General features: G+C 44.1%; 1 protein-coding gene and 1 pseudogene across 2 annotated transcripts; both read left to right on the top strand.

The window, feature by feature from the left end:
• The first annotated feature begins 2,257 nt into the window (after nucleotides 1–2,257).
• Nucleotides 2,258–11,610, top strand: LOC306786378 (pyruvate dehydrogenase (acetyl-transferring) kinase isozyme 2, mitochondrial-like). Its single transcript, XM_079281130.1, has 11 exons — nucleotides 2,258–2,464; nucleotides 3,022–3,163; nucleotides 4,730–4,801; nucleotides 4,975–5,162; nucleotides 5,645–5,734; nucleotides 6,820–6,897; nucleotides 6,982–7,058; nucleotides 7,605–7,703; nucleotides 8,128–8,238; nucleotides 8,330–8,443; nucleotides 8,712–11,610. The coding sequence occupies exons 1-11, from the start codon at nucleotides 2,335–2,337 to the stop codon at nucleotides 8,853–8,855; spliced, it is 1,245 nt and encodes a 414-aa protein (XP_079137256.1). The 5' UTR covers nucleotides 2,258–2,334; the 3' UTR covers nucleotides 8,856–11,610.
• A 2,250-nt stretch (nucleotides 11,611–13,860) lies between these two features.
• Nucleotides 13,861–20,016, top strand: LOC306787344 (annotated as a pseudogene). Its single transcript has 2 exons — nucleotides 13,861–14,053; nucleotides 19,116–20,016. The product of its transcript is annotated as an uncharacterized misc_RNA (transcript).
• The last annotated feature ends 661 nt before the right edge of the window (nucleotides 20,017–20,677 follow it).

Below are 20,677 nucleotides of genomic sequence, written 5' to 3' on the forward strand. Positions count from 1 at the left end.
AGTCAAATCTCTTCTTTTTTTTTCAGAGACCCCCCAATATTTTTGTCAAGACGTTCAGGGGGTCTCAAGTGTAAATCAAGGTTCTTGAACCTCATTGTGAGTCTCCCTAATCATAATGCCAAATTCACCGTAACAAAACTTGTATAAATATATAAATAAATTGTGTTCACCTGTCAAACTTTCCTTTTCAAAGGACATCCAGACTTCCAAAACGCAGAACCTCCCCTGCACATCATCACCAAGGAACTGATGATATCTGACAAAGCGTTGCATACTCACACAGCAAACTTGCATCATTTGTCAATTTGAAATGTCTCATCCTTGTAATGCCCGCCAGATGCAATCTGTCGTGTTGCGTCTGTGAGTGAGTGTGCACCTCTGTGTCTGTCCACAGCTGACCTCACACTCTGCTGCAGCAAACTGCGCTGTAGTTTGGGTGCTGACGGACCTCTCAAAACACATAATGTGCTCTGCTCTCATTATGATGTCCTGGGAGCTTCTTGTTGACAGCACACAGTCTATAGTTCCATATTTACGACGTTTTATATGAGACATTGAATGCGTTGAAATAATGTCTTCGTGTAGACCACATATGAACGGACAGCGGAATATGATTTTGGAGAATTACGTGTAAAGTAACCAAAATCGCGTCTCTTTCAACCTACAACTGAACAAACCATCAATATTTTAAAACAAATTGGTGTTTTGTGACACGTTGATATTGTAACCGTAATTTAGCCGGTTCAAAAGACGGTTAAAATACGTCTTATGCTGCGTTCACACCGGTCGCGTTGATTTTTTGACGCGCGTCGAGATTACATCCAAAGTCTATGCACAGACGTGATGAGACTGGCGCGCCGCGATTTTGCGATGGCGCGGCGTGTTGGACGCGTTTTTGCGTTGGACGCCTCAAAAATTGCCAACGCGCGAGTTGAAATTTTTCTTCTGCGAAATAATCGCGTGACGCTGATGCTGCGTTCACACCGGTCGCGTTGATTTTTTGACGCACTGCAAAATCGCGTCCAACGCGCCGCCGGTCGTGTTCACACCAAACGCCGCAAAATCTCGTAGCGCCGGAGAGGGGGCGTGGTTTATCGTCCTGGAAGCCGTTCACCTGGCCGCCATTTCTTTCCGCTGTCAACCATGAAAGGAATAAGGACAATTGCTGCTCTGTACGTGTTGTGGAAGTCCCTCAAACGTCGGAATGCCAAACGCCATCATGTCTGGTTCATAATATTGTTCAGAGGAGCTCCGTGGATTTCATCGAGCTGTATTCACTGTCTAGCAAGCCACCGGTCGCTGTTTACTACAGCTGTAGGAACACAAAATAAACTGATTTGGCTGTGATTCAACGGCAATAAACCGACAAAAAGGGACTCCGAAATAACTACGTAATGATGCCGATTTGTACTAGTCTTCTCCGACAAAAAGGGACTCCGAAATAACTGATGATTTCCTGAACGGTAAAACAGATGACTAAAACGTACACTAAAACGTTTTTCAGGCATCGGTAAAACAAGGCATTGTCATGAACAAACCTGGAAACATGTATGGCCAACGCGGTAAAAATCGGGCTACATGACATGATGTTGCACTTTTATTCATTTCTAAAAATAGATATCATGCATATAATTCATGTTTAACAGTTATTGCCATTCTGAAGGTATTTTAAGAAAGACTGATTGAAATAAATATTTAACCCAATTTTCAAGTTAGCACAAAGATAGAGAACTAAAGTTAAACATATTTATTTTCAGTTATAGATATATATATATATATTTATGTTCCACCTCATTAGTCTATGTTTCCATTCAAAAATGTTTGAATATGTTTCTTGTGTATTTCAATAAAAAGCTACAGTGACCAAGATGTAATACGTGCGTCACAGAGACGCGTCATCAGTCCGCGTCCTCTAACAGCCTGCATGTGAACAGGGCTGTAGAGCAGCAGAGCTGTGCAGCTGAGACTGTTTGTGTCAACGTGATGAAAGCAAAACACGGTTCGACTTTTTCCACCCGCGCTGTTTATCGGACGGAAGAAACGTTAGGTAGAGCGCGACATGACCCGGTCACCCGCACGCGCGCGCCCGCTTGCGCTTCTTTACTACCGTCAGAGCACAAGTAGGTGGGATTCCTCCTGGGATCCAATTCGCTTCCCGCCGCACCCCCGCGCGCTCTCCCATTGGCTGAGTCCATGTATAAGCACTACGGTTCCACGCGTTTGGACTGCAGACTGTAAACGCCAGCATCTCGCAGACTCTTCGCCCTTCAGCTGTCACTCCAGGGTTTTATACCTCGTTTTCTTATCCTGTATGTTTTTTTGGTCGTTTTGAGGATGACGGGTCAAATACGGCTCGTCCGGTCTCTGATGAAGACGGCGGCGCAGGCCAACGTGCCCAAACACATCGACCATTTCTCCAAGTTCTCCCCGTCTCCTCTGTCCATGAAGCAGTTCTTGGATTTCGGTGAGCGGCCTCATCTGTGTTTACCTGCAGAGATGTTCTCGGTTGTGTTTGTGAAAGAGACAGATGGGCTTTGTCTCTCACATCTGTGCCAATGGACTGAGCACGTTCGCTTGTTTATTTTTTATTCATATTTTTTGTGCACGCGCGTGATGATTTGTGAACTGTGAGGACGGTGGAACATTGCTGCTGCTGCTGCTGTTCAGGTTCAAGCAGTTCAGAGTGGTGATGATGACAATGACTTCTGTACCAAAATACAAAATGATAAGAATTGCTTTTTCTTCAGACTGAATGAAGGTAGAGCAGGGCTTTCATTTTTTGTTATATTCTATAATTACAATTTTATTTCAGCCGTCCTCTGCTGAATAATTAGTAGTTTACTAAACAGCTAAATCCATAAGACACCTTCCACTTGGAAGGAGTGGCTCATGGACAACAGTTCTGTATCTGGTTGTATTAATGATTACATGAGCGGCTCTCTTGAGATGTTTACTGTGAGGCTGGGACACAGAGGATCAGTAATCCTCTGATTCTGGTTCTGGTTCTGTTCCGTGCTCCAGGTTCGACCAACGCCTGTGAACGCACATCGTTCGTCTTCCTGCGGCAGGAGCTTCCTGTCCGTTTGTCCAACATCATGAAGGAGATCAGCGTGCTGCCGGACCGGCTGCTGGCCACGCCCTCGGTCCGGCTGCTCCACAGCTGGTGAGGCACAGACATGGATATCACTGACAGCTGCATGCTTTGATTCAGAGAAAACACGACTCACTCACTTGTTTAAGACGACGAAGCTGGACAATGAAGGTAAAGGATGGACAGGACTGAGCACAAGTAGTTCAGAAAAAAATAGCTGTTGACATGATATTATATGAAGATATATGACTACAATATAATAAAATAATAAACAATATAAAAAACTAAATGTCTATATGTATATGTATATGTATGTATGTATGTATGTATGTATATATGTATATGTATATGTATATATGTATATATATGTGTGTATATATAAGGTCAAATGTAAGTTGTAAACAAAACCATAGTGCAAATAAATACATCAATATTTAATGAGTACACAAAAGTCAGAGATCATCTTACTCAAGTAAAAAGGAACTTATTATAATTAATGTATAAGTAACAAAAGTACGTGTGATATTCCACCTTTGAATCATTTTCCTGTTTTCACTTCAGGCCCTCTGACCCCTCTGACCCCTCAGACTTGTGAAACACTTTCCTCACGTGTTTTCTGCAGGAGGTCTTCACTTAAGAGCAGTGACGTAGTTCATCCTAATCCAATGAACAGCAGGCCAACACTGCACACATATACATTACAGCGCATTACAGAGAAGTGAGAGGAGTGACCTTTGTCCCAGTTCCCCCTCTAACCCCGTCTTTCTCCTTCTTCCTCTTCTTCTGTTGCTCGTCCTGCCTGCTTGTTATTGCAGCTGAGAGGAACAGTACGTTCCCTTCAGCAGCCTCACTTTCGAGTCATAAACAGAGTCGTACTTTCAGCGTCATCCATAAGAAAGCAGTAACGAGGAAAGGTGTCGAAAGATTGTATTCTCGTTCGTGAAATGAGTCACTTGGCACGGCGACATTAGACCTGAAGACTGAAAACACTCTGGTTACTTTCCTTCTGGAACCTTTGAGGCGAATTCAAGACTTGTTCCATCTTTTGTCATGGATGTGTGACCTCTGACCTTTGAGCTCATTGTTGGCCTGTAAAGGTCCCATTCTTGGGAGGAAATGTATTTTCTGGTCTTTAAAACTGACACGATTTTGCAATGTTAAGCTGTATGATGTTATGTCCATGTCTTTATATAGCAGATTAAATAACAGTTGTTTTTGCCAGCTCTCATGTTTTCCACAACCTTGACAGCATGCTGGGAGTCTCTGGGAACTTTCTGGGAATCGCTCACAGGAAATGAGTTCTCACCAGACTCTGTGATTTACTTTGTACTCTTATTTTGAAGGGAAAACATTTTGGGACTAGTTTTAGACTGAAACCTCAAAGACTCTTCTAACCAGCTGCTCACGGTCTGCTGTATGTGGGGGTGTGGGAGGGGGGTTGCTTCAGGTCATAGTCACGTGCGAGTTATTTTCTTTGACACATATACGCTTGTGCGTCAGGGTCAGAGATGGATGATGTGTTCACATCCTCTCTGTCTCCTCCCCCTCCTTCTCTCTCTCCCTCTCTCTCTGTTTTTCTGTCCTGCTCGCCCAGAGTGGATAGCCAGTGACTCTCTCCTGGTGTTTGTGTTCTCTCAGGTACATCCAGAGCCTGATGGAGATCCTGGAGTTTCTGGACAAGAGCCCCGATGACCACAGAGTCCTTGAAATGTGAGCGCAGCACACTGATGTGAAAAACAAGAGCAGACCGGGGACGGATCTGGACAGGGTAACCTTTCACTCTCAACGTTTTCCTCGAGCCTAAAATCTGCCTTCTTCCTCTCCCTCTGTCCTGTCCTCTTCCTCTTTCCTCTCCTCTTCTTTCCGTCGCCCACCGATCCCAGGTTTGTGGAGGTCTTGGAGTCCATCAGGAACCGGCACAACGAGGTGGTCCCCACCATGGCTCAGGGGATCATCGAGTTCAAAGACGCTGTGGGCCAGCAGGACGCTGTTACCGACCACAACATCCAGTACTTCCTGGACCGCTTCTACACCAGCCGCATGTCCATCCGCATGCTCATCAACCAGCACAGTGAGCAGCCACACACAGCCACACACACACACACACAGCCACACACACACACAGCCATACACACACACACACACACACACAGCCACACACACACACACAGCCACACACACACACACACAGACACACACACACACACAGCCATACACACACACAGCCACACACACACACGGCCACACACACACACACAGCCACACACACACACAGCCATACACACACACAGCCACACACACACACACAGCCATACACACACACAGCCACACACACACACACACACACACACACGGCCACACACACACACACAGCCACACACACTCTCTCTCTCTCTCACACTCACACACACACTCTCTCTCTCTCACACTCACACACACACACACACTCTCACACACACACAGCTGCTTTGGACACTGGAGTTGCTGCCAGGTTCTGTTCAGTTCAGATTGTGTCAACCTGTTTTAACACACTTATAACTAACTCTCTTGCAGCTCTTGTCTTCAATGGCAACACAAACCCCGCCCACCCCAACACCATCGGCTGTATCGACTCCATATGTGACGTGCCAGAAGTTGTGCGAGGTGAGAGAGAGAGAGAGAGAGAGAGAGAGAGAGAGAGAGAGAGAGAGCGAGAGAGAGAGCGAGAGAGAGAGAGAGAGAGAGAGAGAGAGAGAGAGAGAGAGAGAGAGAGAGAGAGAGAGAGAGAGAGAGAGAGAGACGGTCCAGAACATCACAGGAATGTTTTACATGCGCTTTGATTTAGTCCCATATATAGTGAAGTAGCCAACAGTTGTATTCACGTCTGTATGTAGTCAACTACTTTAACACATTAACCACATTAGAATGAATTTTATTTATAGAGCGCATTTCACAGACATAACATCACAAAGTGCTGAACAGAGCAGAGATTTAAAAGCATAAAAAACACAATGTGACCCTAGGGTCAATAAATTACATACACAGAGAAAAATAAAAAATTAAATTAAAAAAATAATAATAAAATAAAAATGTAAAACATATTTTAAGAGCAGGTCTAGGACATGGGTTTACTTTTACACAAACGCCAGCCTAAACAGGTGGGTTTTGAGCTGGTTCTTAAAAGTATTCACAGTATCTGCGAGGCGCAGAGTTGCAGGCAGAGCATTCCAGAGCCTCGGGGCCACTGCCTCAAAGGCTCGGTCACCACGGCTCTTAAATCGTGTGCGTGGGACAGAAGACCTAGAGCGTTTGACCTGAGAGTGCGGGCGGGTGAATAGTGGTGAAGTAGATCAGCTACATAAGCCGGAGCCTGACCGTGAAGTGCTCTGTAAGTGATGGTGAGAATGTTGAAGTGTAACTATAAACCTGAGCCGGCCTTAACTGTCTTAAGCCTACTCTAAGGGGCCCAACAACAGTGTTTTTGTGTTCTATTAATTTTACAACTGGAAATAAAAACCACATCATTAAATAAAGCCGGTTGATGATTGGGTCAGAGCTGGTCAGCTGGTCAGTCTCAATGTTAAAGCTGAAGGAGTCAGCAGCTGGTTGTGATCATCACACTTATCAGCCAGGGTGTGTGTCCCGATGATAAGCTTGTTATTTATTACATCTGTGTATCATTCTGTCGGTTTTATCGTGTCTATGCGAGTGCAAAGAATGGAGTTTTCTTCTTCTTCCTGTCACTCTAGATGCCTATGAGAGTGCTACGCTGCTGTGTCAGCAGTATTACCTGGGAGCACCAGAGCTGGAGCTGAGGCAGATGAATGGTAGGACTCACTCAGAGGTTTTATCCGTTGCTAATATGTGTGTTTGTGTGCGTTTAGGCGTTGACTGTTGTTTTGCTCCCCTAGCCAACAACAGCAGAGAGCCCATCCACATCTCATACGTCCCGTCTCACCTGTACCACATGCTCTTTGAACTCTTCAAGGTAACGCATCATACTGCATGAGATGTGTTATACGCTGCGCAGTAGTGAGGAGTATAACTAGTATTGCAGTTCCATAAAGTTGGATGCCTTGGGAGCGACAGTTTATGTTCAGAGCTGCAGCAGCAGAAGGAGATACACGGTGACCTTTAATCCATAGCATGGGTCAAGCTCTAAATCCACTGGATCCTACATTTCCCACAATGCAGCTTATGAATAACGTGTCCTCTAAGGCCCTGATCAGACAGCGTTCTGCAGGTTAACATTGATTTTTTGTTGAAGTGTTTTTTTGTAGAAGATGAGCGGTCGGAGTGTTTGATTCGTCCCGTTTCTTGTGGTTGCTAGGCACCAACCGAATGACTGCTCACGTTAACTTAACACAAACCACCAACTGTACGCTATCCAAAATAAATATATATTCCAACCGACTTCAGCAATTGGTTCAGTCCGGGTTTTAGAATGCACTGAACTTCCTTTGATGTCTTATATTTGCTGAATGCGTGAGGTGTTGGTCCCAACAGCTGATAAGCCTCCGTGTCTCCTCTGTAGAATGCCATGAGAGCAACCATTGAGAACCACGAGGCCAGCAGGACCCTCCCCCCCATCAAAGTCATGGTCGCTCTGGGGGGAGAGGACCTGTCAATCAAGGTGAGTGACTATGGATACAGATATAACTCTTGAATCGTCTTTACTTGACATCCGCGATCTGTTGGTGATGTATCTTCATGTCCTCGTATCCCAGTTTTGTGCTGTACTTCTGTTGCACTGCATGGACTTAACCCCACTGAGAGCAAGGCAAGCAGATACCATTCATAAAACCCCAGAATGCATCAGCACACGTCAATGCAACATTGACCAAGCTTTCTGGAACGTCACAGGTTGAATGAACAAGAAAGGTGTTACTTGAATGCCCCAAATAGTTAAACCAAGAATAGAAACAAAGCTGGTTTCATTAATACTTCTTAACCCCATAGATAGTACACTGACTATGGATAAGTACCTGATACAAACCAAACTTAAACACTGAAATATACCCAAAGCATCCCTATAACGTGTGATCTCCGTCCTCCAGATGAGTGACAGAGGAGGCGGCGTTCCCTTCAGGAAAACAGAGCGTCTGTTCAGCTACATGTACTCCACAGCTCCCCGACCCTCCATAGGAGACAAGCACAGAGCCCCACTGGTGAGCAGCTCGCACACAAACACACACCATCAACCGCAGCATTAATACGTGAGGAGAGCTAACGTGTGTGTGTGTGTGTGTGTGTGTGCAGGCGGGGTTCGGCTATGGTCTGCCCATCTCTCGCCTCTACACTCGCTACTTCCAGGGAGACTTGAAGCTCTACTCCATGGAGGGTCACGGCACCGACGCGGTCATACACCTGAAGGTAACACACTGTTTACACACACATTCATGCACCAACATATCGCTCGGTCAGGGCTCGATTCTCTAAATATCATTGTCATTATATTTCATCATGTACATGAAGTCTTTACTGGAAAAACTGGCTGGGTTTAGTTTCAGGACTTGTTTCAAGATACATTTTGAACTAAAAATCAAAGTCTGTGTCAAATAGTTAACTATCGAATGAAGCTAACAGGGTTACTGCTGTAGCATCCCTGAATCGATCGCCTGCCCTCTGTGTCCGTCTCTAGGCGTTGTCTACAGACTCGGTGGAGAGGCTGCCAGTTTTCAACAAGACCGCTTTGCGTCACTACAAGCTGAGTTTGGAGGCGGACGATTGGTGCGTTCCCTCCAAGGAGCCACTGGACCTTGCCGTGTACCGCGCTTCCAAGTGATTCAGTCATGACCTGTGACACGACTTCTGCCACAAACCCTCACAAGCTGACCATGAATAAATGTCCGTCAAGAGACGGAACCAGAACTATTACCCCGGCGGTGGACGGGAGCTGAGGTGACCAAAAGTGGCAGAGGAAATAAAAAACCAAGACGGAGCATCTGCGTCCTGATCGTCTGGCAACCTCCTGGATCGGACCTCTCTCTTGTTTTCTGTGTGTGGTTTGGATAGAGTGAGAGAACAATGGGGTTGACGTTTAAGATAGCGGACAGTCAAAGACTCAGTGGGGGAGATCCAGAAAGACACAGCGAGATGGAGAGGTGAATTGAGCTCATGGTAGGGCTGAACAATTTGAAGAAAATATCTTATTGTGGACATGATCCGACCAACATTGGGATTAGTGGAAACACTTCACCCAAACATTAGTGACCTGTTTTGCTGATTCCTTTTCATGGAGTTATTTCTCGGGTGCTTCTCAGCCAATCGGGTCTTTAGGTGTGACGGTGCCAGCGGAATGTTTTCCTCAGAGACAGAACGTGCACATTGACAGACAAGTGCATTCTGTTCTTTTTCCCTCAAGAAACGGAACATTTCGTCTTTCTTTAAGGTGCCTGATGTTTCAATCGTTCTCACTCCCAACTCGTCAAATATCAAAAGCTTGGTCGGTGACCCTCAGCGTCTGATACCGACGCACCCTTTAGCGACTGTATGAGACCCAACTAATCATAATTAGACTGTCGGAGCAACTGACAGGATAAAGAGCAGGAAGTCTGCATCGGGCAGGACTTTCACCCAGGAGACCGCTGGTGGTGTCCCGCATGAAACCGTTGACTTATTTTACTGTACTTTTTTACGTCACTGTTCTTAATGCCTGTTATGTAACAAAAGTAAAGTAGTCAACATACTTATTTTAACCCAAACCACAATCGTTCCTGAAGCCAAACCAAGTACTTGTGTAGCGCAAGTAAACCTAGAAACTAAGTAAACCGAAAAAGTAAGTAAACCGAAAAGTAAGTAAACCGAAAAACTAAGTAAACCGAAAAACTAAGTGAACCTAGAAACTAAGTGAACCTAGAAACTAAGTGAACCTAGAAACTAAGTGAACCTAGAAACTAAGTGAACCGAGAAACGAAGTGAACCGAGAAACGAAGTGAACCGAGAAACGAAGTGAACCGAGAAACGAAGTGAACCGAGAAACGAAGTGAACCTAGAAACGAAGTGAACCTAGAAACTAAGTAAACCTAGAAACTAAGTAAACCGAAAAACTAAGTAAACCGAAAAACTAAGTAAACCTAGAAACTAAGTAAACCTAGAAACTAAGTAAACCTAGAAACTAAGTAAACCGAAAAACTAAGTAAACCTAGAAACTAAGTAAACCGAGAAACTAGGTGAACCTAGAAACTAAGTAAACCGAAAAACTAAGTAAACCTAAAAACTAAGTAAACCTAGAAACTAAGTAAACCTAGAAACTAAGTAAACCGAGAAACTAAGTAAACCGAGAAACCAAGTGAACCGAGAAACCAAGTGAACCGAGAAACCAAGTAAACCGAGAAACCAAGTAAACCTAGAAACTAAGTAAACCTAGAAACTAAGTAAACCCACCTTGGAAGTTCATTTTGAAAAGACACTGCATGTAACAAACAGGAACTCACAAGCTTTTCATGACAGGTGTAACAAAGGGATGCTTGAGGGGTACCTTGAGGGGTACCATAGTTCGAGGAGTCGGGCCACATACCAAGTGTTGGTATTTGACAGGTTTGCAGACAGACACTGATTAAGGATCATCTGTTAATGTTCAGCAGGTACTGTAACAATGCCAAAGAGTTATGTAAAGGTGTCTCCTGCAGACAGTCATGGTTACCCATGAATGGGCTTTGATCAACGTGTGGAACGCCTCTCAATCAGTGAGTCGTTGAAGACCTGTAACGGGTCCAGACTGCAACGAGTGTATTTGACTCTGTATGAAAATAGCTGTATATTGATAATCACTTCTATCACTGATAGTGTTTGCAGATACGTGTGGCCTTGACATGTGAAGTGTATATATTCTATTGTATATTTGAACTGTTCATAATACTTCATGAAGAAGGAATTGTGTGTGTGTGTGTGTGTGTGTGTGTGTGTGTGTGTGTGTGTGTGTGTGTGTGTGTGTGTGTGTGTGTGTGTGTGTGTGTGTGTGTGTGTGTGTGTGTGTGTGTGTGTGTGTGTGTGTGTGTGTGTGTGTGTGTGTGTCACACACAGGCCTTTGAACTGTGCAGGCTGTCCAATCAGCCACTGAGTTGTATTTGCCTGATATCAGACAGAATTGTCGACTCGTTGAACTGGAGCTCAGTGGAGTGGGCGGATTCCAAGGTCTGGACAGAGTAGAGAGTTATATAAGAAGATGTGCAATAATGTGTGCGTGTGTATTTATTTGTGTAGACGACCTGGCATAGCTTACAATAGCACAAGGGTTAATGCAGGGACTTTGGCCACCATGCCAGGTGTGCTTGCTTCAGTTATCACGCAGTGTGTGTGTGTGTGTGTCTGAACATTAGCTGTATTGCGACCCAAGGTTCTATGAGGCGTAGTCCTCTCAGAGCTGTCACTGTTGGATACATTCCAAGCAGCAACTTCCGAGGCCGAAATAATTGAGCCAAAGCAAAGTGCTAAAAGCAGAAATTCATAAAATGGGCGCTTGAGGACGGCTCCAGAAGCGAGTCAATCCCCATACACACGGATGCTAACACGCCCAACTTCACAGCAGAAATAAACATGTTTACACCGAGAACAAACAACGTTTTTGGTCTCTGTTTATATTACTCACTCATTTGAATTGCATTGTGGCTTTACATGAGTAAGGGCGTGGCCGCTTAGAGTTACAGGTGGGTGCTGCACAGACGCTACCTGTCTGCTAGGTGTCACCTGAGCTAATTCCAGTCACTTGATGTGCGTTTAATTGTACGCTGGTCAACATGCAGGCGTTGGATGTTCAATTAGATTTCAATTCTATTTATTTTGTACAGCCCAAAATCTCAAGTCTGCCTTAGAGAGCTTTATAATCTGTACGCATAGAAGTCTGGATGATCAGTTTTTAACAGGATATCAGGATCTATAACATCCGTGAAACTTGGTTAAATTCTATTTTATTCGTCTTTTAGCACTGGGACCAACCGGCAACTGAGAGCAACAAGACCGCAGGGTTAACGTTAGCCGGCTAGCAACACAAATACATGTACAACGTACATAATACAGAGGGAAAAATTATCGTTACTTTTATTTATCATGTGTTGAAGATGTATTCATTAAAGATCTACAGTACGTAAGTGGAGGAGACAGCGATTTTCAGGAAATCTGATGATTTTGTATTGTGTGTCTGTGGTTTTACAACAATATTTGTCATTCTGCTAAAACCAAACACAACAGTTTACAGTTTCAAGATGAAAGAAAAGCCTTCGGTACAATCACAGCTCAAATGTCTCCGGAAGTCCGTCACACTTCAAACTTGGCTTGAATGAAAGACGAGCACCGGTCACAACCACCTTTCTTCTGCCCGTACCTTGCCACCGGGTTGCCAGGTCTTCTTTCCTCCATCCCCCTTTCTAAGCTGTCCCCCCCCCTCTAAGCCGTCCCTTCACTGTTCTCTTACACCACCTTTCTTCTGCCCGTACCCAGGCACCGGGTTGCCAGGTTCCCTCTCCCCTGCCCCCCCCCCCCCCCCATCCCGCTTTTCGTACTACGCGTGCTCTTCCCACTACGCAGATTCCTGGCACCGGGTTGCCAGGTCTTCTTTCCTCCATCCCCCTTTCTAAGCTGTCCCCCCCTCTAAGCTGTCCCTTCACTGTTCTCTTACACCACCTTTCTTCTGCCCGTACCCAGGCACCGGGTTGCCAGGTTCCCTCTCCCCTGCCCCCCCCTTATCCCGCTTTTCCTACTACGCGTGCTCTTCCCACTACGCAGATTCCTGGCACCGGGTTGCCAGGTGTTCTTTCCTCTGTCCCCCTCTCTAAGCGCTACGCAGCCACGGAACGCAGCCACGCAGCCACTGAACGCAGCAAGCAACAACGAATCGCAGAGAGAGAGAGAGGACAAGAGAGGAAAGAAGAAAGAGAGAGAAAGGAAGAGAAAAGAAGAGAGAGAGAAAGAAAGAGAGAGAAAGAAAAGACAGAAGAGTAGAGAAGAAAAGAGAAGAAAAAGAAAGAAAGAGAGAAGAGAGAGAAGAGAGAGAAAAGAGGAAAAATAAATGAGAAGAAAGGAAGGAAAAGCAAGAGAGAAAGAAGAGAAGAAGACAGAAGGAAGAGAAAAAGAAGAGAAGAAGAAAGAGAAAGGAGAGAGAGAGGCAACGGGACCCAGCAAGCACGGACAGCAAAGCAACAACGGAACGCAGGACGCCAACGCCCCCCGGCCACCTACTTCCAGCAACCACAGCAACTTGCCGTAGCCGGGACACTGGGCTTATTTTCGGGGTCTGCAAGGCCCGGGAGCCGCAGTGGATCCTCAGCTAAGCCTCTCCCAAACCGCATCAGGCCAAATCTCCATCAACCATTCCTCAACACTCCAAACAACCGACGAAGGCTCGCTCCGGCCGAGGTGGGGGCCTAAGCTAGTGAAATGGTATTTGCCCAGAGATTGCTGCAACAACTCATGAGACATAAAGAACAAGGGGATGCCCCTCATCTGTTTGTATCATACAGTTCTAAGCCCCTTTATACCTTCACAATTGATTTCAATAATTAATGAATACATTTTTATTTCAGATGTATCACTAGAACAGCACGATACACCACCATGGTACCACTACACCTGGTCGATGTGGGTCTCAGTTAAAGCCTCAAAAGCTCGACATCATCACCTTGATGCTCTTGACTTTTCCGAACTTTCAACCTGCTGATTATCAACATGATTTTGAAGCGATGGCCTGTTTTAACAGTCGGCCACAGAAAAACCGGAACAAGTACTTTTCCCTCGAATGGTAATTGAAAATGCAGTTTCTGAAAATAATAATTTTGCAGTTATGATGTAGTGTTATGATTTACACATACAGCAGCGGGAAGTCAGCCAATAAAAGACACGGGGATGTGATCCACGAAGCAGTGAGCTGTGGGGATGTGATCCAGGAAGCAGTGAGCTGTGGGGATGTGATCCACGAAGCAGTGAGCTGTGGGGATGTGATCCAGGAAGCAGTGAGCTGTGGGGATGTGATCCACGAAGCAGTGAGCTGTGGGGATGTGATCCACCTGGTGGACAACTGCAGACACCGGTTTAAATCGATTTTCAGATGAAATGACTTGATGTGAATTACCCATATGTGCTTTTCATGTTACTTGAATAAAATGAATAAAATGAATAAAATGAATAAAATGAATAAAATGAATAAAATGAATAAAATGAATAAAATAAATAAAATAAATAAAATAAAATAAATAAAATAAATAAATAAAATAAATAAAATAAATGAAATGTATAAATATCTATATATATTCCAGTGTGAACCTGCACTGCTCACTCTGCTCACACCTGAAGGTTGTTTCGTTTCAGTGAGGAGTTGAAGCATCCATGTTGGCCGAAATCATTTTCAGAGGGTATAAAATATTTGCGTTCAAATGTAAAAAAAATAATAAAATTGATGAGTCTTCTGAAACGAAGAGTGATTGCTCTGTATTCAGTCATGTGATTAATGACCAAACAGTGTACAAATGACCTTTATTCTATTGTTACTTGAGCAGCTTAACTTTCCTTTAATTATCTGAGAAGAATTGCATAACTTTAATACTCTGTGAATACAAATTTGAACAATTGACTTTGTAACCAGGAACTCTTTTTACAATTGCTGATGCACTATTTTCAAAACACTGCACACATTTCACATGACCACACACACACACACACACACACACACACTCACACACACACACCTACACACTCACACACACACACTCTCACACACACACACACACACACACAAAGTGTAACTCCTCAGATCGTTGATTATACAATCTTCTGTAGAAACCCCAATCTTGTTACCGTATGGCACACACACACGGTTCATATTTCATGACTGATTTTCGTATCATAATGTTTAAGTTCATCCTGGAGAAGCATCGATCGACCTGACACAACGTGTTTTGGATGATCGGCCATGACAGGTCAGCTGTAAGAAATTTGAGCAAAAAACTGTAGTTAGTAGATATAATAAAAGTGTTTAATAATTCATAATTAAGAATTCATAATTAGTCATAAACATAAGGGTTTGGGAATGCATAATTAAGATAAACATAAAGTGATGTAGGATTAGTAGCTAAAAGAAATGAAGCTTCTGCCAAGGTTGCAGAAGTGTATCTTATATACTGAAGGATTATCATAGAAGGAATTAAGCCATAACTGGGGATTGAATGTGTTAGCTGCTAGGGAGAGAGAGATGTGAGATAGACATATACAGAATGCGTAGGGAAATTGGCCAATAGAAATTGAGATAGACGGCAGGGGAGGAGTCGCGAACGAATATGTGGGCGGGTTTGAAGTGTTTTTCTGCCTCTTTTAGCGTGTGGATCTGCGGGAAGGCTGTGTCCTGGGACAAGAGGTAGTTTTTTTCCAAAGTGGGTTTATATTGTAATATTTCATAGGAGTATGTACTCCAATGTTTAACTGTAATCGTACTTGCATCAGTGGAATTTAATTCCTTATAATTGTAAACAAGTCTTGGTAGATTTCTTATTGGAGCGTGTCGACTGCACAAAGCAGCCGGACACACGTGCTCCGGCCTTCTCTCTGTGGGGTGAGTTTCAGCCCAACACAGCCAGTCTCATTTCATGATTTTATTTGCTTCTTGTACAAACATTTACTCTGGATATATTACGCTGGCACACAGCAGCACAGACAATTACGTCACAGACTCTCACACACACATACAGATACACATAGACATAGGACACAGACACACACACATACAGACACAGACACACACATACAGACACACACACATACAGACACACACATACACACACACATACAGACACAAACACACACATACAGACACAAACACACACATACAGACACAAACACACATACAGACACACACACATACAGACACACACACATACAGACACAGACACATACATACAGACACAAACACACACATACAGACACACACACATACATACAGACACAAACACACATACAGACACACACACACATACAGACACAAACACACACACACATACAGACACACACATACATACAGACACAAACACACACAGACACACACATACAGACACACACACACATACAGACACACACACACATACAGACACACACACATACAGACAGACACAAACACACACATACAGACACACACACATACAGACACAGACACACATACAGACACAAACACACACACACATACAGACACACACATACATACAGACACAAACACACACAGACACACACATACAGACACAAACACATACAGACACACACACATACATACAGACACACACATACACATATAGAGACACAGACACACACATACAGACACACACACACATACAGACACACACACACATACAGACACAAACACACACAGACACACACACACGCACATAGAGACACAGGCACACACATACAGACACACACAGACACACACATACAGACACACACACACACATACAGACACAGACACACAGACAGACACATACAGACAAACACACAAACAGACAGACACACACACACACATACAGACACAGACACACACATACAGACACACACATACAACCACAGACACACACATACACACAGACACACACACAGACACAAACACACATACAGACACACACATACAGACACACACAAACACACATACAGACACACACATACAGACACATACACAAACACACATACAGACACAAAAACACATACAGACACAAACACACACATACAGACACACACACATACAGACACAAACACACACACAGACACAAACACACACATACAGACACACACACATACAGACACAAACACACATACAGACACACACACACACAGAGACAAACACACATACAGACAGACACACACACACATACAGACACATACAGACACACACACATACAGACACAGACACACATACAGACACACACATACAACCACAGACACACACACATACACACAGACACAAACATACACACACAGACACACACACAGACACAAACACACATACATACACACACAAACACACATACAGACACACACACACATACAGACACAGACACACACACACAGACACAAACACACATACAGACACACACATACAGACACAGACACACATACAGACACACACATACAACCACAGACACACACACAGACACAAACACACAGACACACACACACATACAGACACAAACACACACACACACAGACACAAACACACAGACACACACACACATACAGACACACACAAACACACATACAGACACACACACACATACAGACACAGACACAGACACACACACAGACACAAACACACAGACACACACACAGACACAAACACACACACAGACACACACAAACACACAGACACACACACAGACACAAACACACAGACACACACACACAGACACACACACAGACACAAACACACATACAGACACACACATACAGACACACACAAACACACATACAGACACACACATACAGACACAGACACACACACAGACACAAACACACAGACAGACACACACACATACAGACACAGACACACACATACACACAGACACAAACACACATACAGACACACACAAACACACATACACAGACACACACACAGACACAAACACACATACAGACACAAACATACAGACACACACAAACACACATACAGACACACACACACATACAGACACAGACACACACACAGACACAAACACACAGACACACACACACATACAGACACACATACATACACACACAGACACACACACACACATACAGACACAAACACACACACACAGACACACACACAGACACAAACACACATACAGACACACACATACAGACACACACAAACACACATACAGACACACACATACAGACACACACAGACACAAACACACATACAGACACACACACATACAGACACAGACACAGACATACACACAGACACATACAGACACACACATACAGACACAGACACACACAGAGACACAAACACACATACAGACACAAACACACATACAGACACACACATACAGACACACACAGAGACACAAACACACATACAGACACAAACACACATACAGACACACACATACAGACACAGACACACACACAGACACAAACACACATACAGACACACACACATACAGACACAGACACAGACATACACACAGACACAAACACACACAGACACAAACACACATACAGACACACACATACAGACACAGACACACACAGACACAAACACACATACAGACACACACATACAGACACAGACACACACAGACACAAACACACATACAGACACACACATACAGACACAGACACAGACATACACACAGACACAAACACACATACAGACACACACACATACAGACACAGACACAGACATACACACAGACACAAACACACACAGACACAAACACACATACAGACACACACACATACAGACACAGACACAAACACACACACAGACACACACACATACAGACAGACACACACAGACACAGACACACACAGACACACACACGCACATAGAGACACAGAGACACACACATACACATATAGGCCACAGACACACACACAGAGACACAAACACACACATACAGACACACACACAGACACAAACACAGAGACACAAACACACATACACACACACACAGACAGACACACACATACAGACACAGACACACACAGACACAAACACACATACAGACACACACATACAGACACAGACACACACAGACACAAACACACATACAGACACACACATACAGACACAGACACAGACATACACACAGACACAAACACACATACAGACACACACACATACAGACACAGACACAGACATACACACAGACACAAACACACACAGACACAAACACACATACAGACACACACACATACAGACACAGACACAAACACACACACAGACACACACACATACAGACACACACAGACACAAACACACACAGACACACACACGCACATAGAGACACAGAGACACACACATACACATATAGGCCACAGACACACACACAGAGACACAAACACACACATACAGACACACACACAGACACAAACACAGAGACACAAACACACATACACACACACAGACACAAACACACATACAGACACAAACACACATACACACACACATACAGACACAGACACACACATACAGACACACACATACATACACACACACACACACACATACACACACACACATACAGACACACACAGAGACACAAACACACATACAGACACAAACACACATACAGACACACACATACAGACACAGACACACACACAGACACAAACACACAGACACACACATACAGACACAGACACACACAGACACAAACACACATACAGACACACACACATACAGACACAGACACAGACATACACACAGACACAAACACACACAGACACAAACACACATACAGACACACACATACAGACACAGACACAGACATACACACAGACACAAACACACACAGACACAAACACACATACAGACACACACACATACAGACACAGACACAGACATACACACAGACACAAACACACACAGACACAAACACACATACAGACACACACACATACAGACACAGACACAAACACACACACAGACACACACACATACAGACACACACACACATACAGACACACACAGACACAAACACACACAGACACACACACACGCACATAGAGACACAGAGACACACACATACACATATAGGCCACAGACACACACACAGAGACACAAACACACACATACAGACACACACACAGACACAAACACAGAGACACAAACACACATACACACACACACAGACACAAACACACATACACACACACACATACAGACACAGACACACACATACAGACACACACATACACACACACACATACAGACACACACAGAGACACAAACACACATACAGACACAAACACACATACAGACACACACACATACAGACACAGACACAAACACACACACAGACACACACACATACAGACACACACACACAGACACACACAGACACAAACACACACAGACACACACACACGCACATAGAGACACAGAGACACACACATACACATATAGGCCACAGACACACACACAGAGACACAAACACACACATACAGACACACACACAGACACAAACACAGAGACACAAACACACATACACACACACACAGACACAAACACACATACAGACACAAACACACATACACACACATACACACACACATACACACACACACAGAGACACAAACACACATACACACACACACACACAAACATATAGACACAGACACACACACATACAGACACACACACACACAGACACACACACACATACAGACACAAACACACATACAGACACAGACACATACACAAGCACGGAAGCTCTTCAGCACAAGTGAAGAAGACAAGAAGCTCACAATTTGTCACAACATAAGGAAGTTGAACTATTGTTGCGTCATGCTGCTCAGAGTGCTCCCGAACACATAACATAGCTCACGTTAACAGAGGTTCACTGTTTACATCATGATGCACTCATGCTCGACTCAGTAACAATCAGTGTTGGGCAAAGGAACATTATAACATGATGTTCTCCAATT

Source organism: Melanostigma gelatinosum (assembly GCF_949748355.1).
Source record: "Melanostigma gelatinosum genome assembly, chromosome: 13".
Taxonomy (NCBI): Eukaryota; Metazoa; Chordata; class Actinopteri; order Perciformes; family Zoarcidae; genus Melanostigma; species Melanostigma gelatinosum.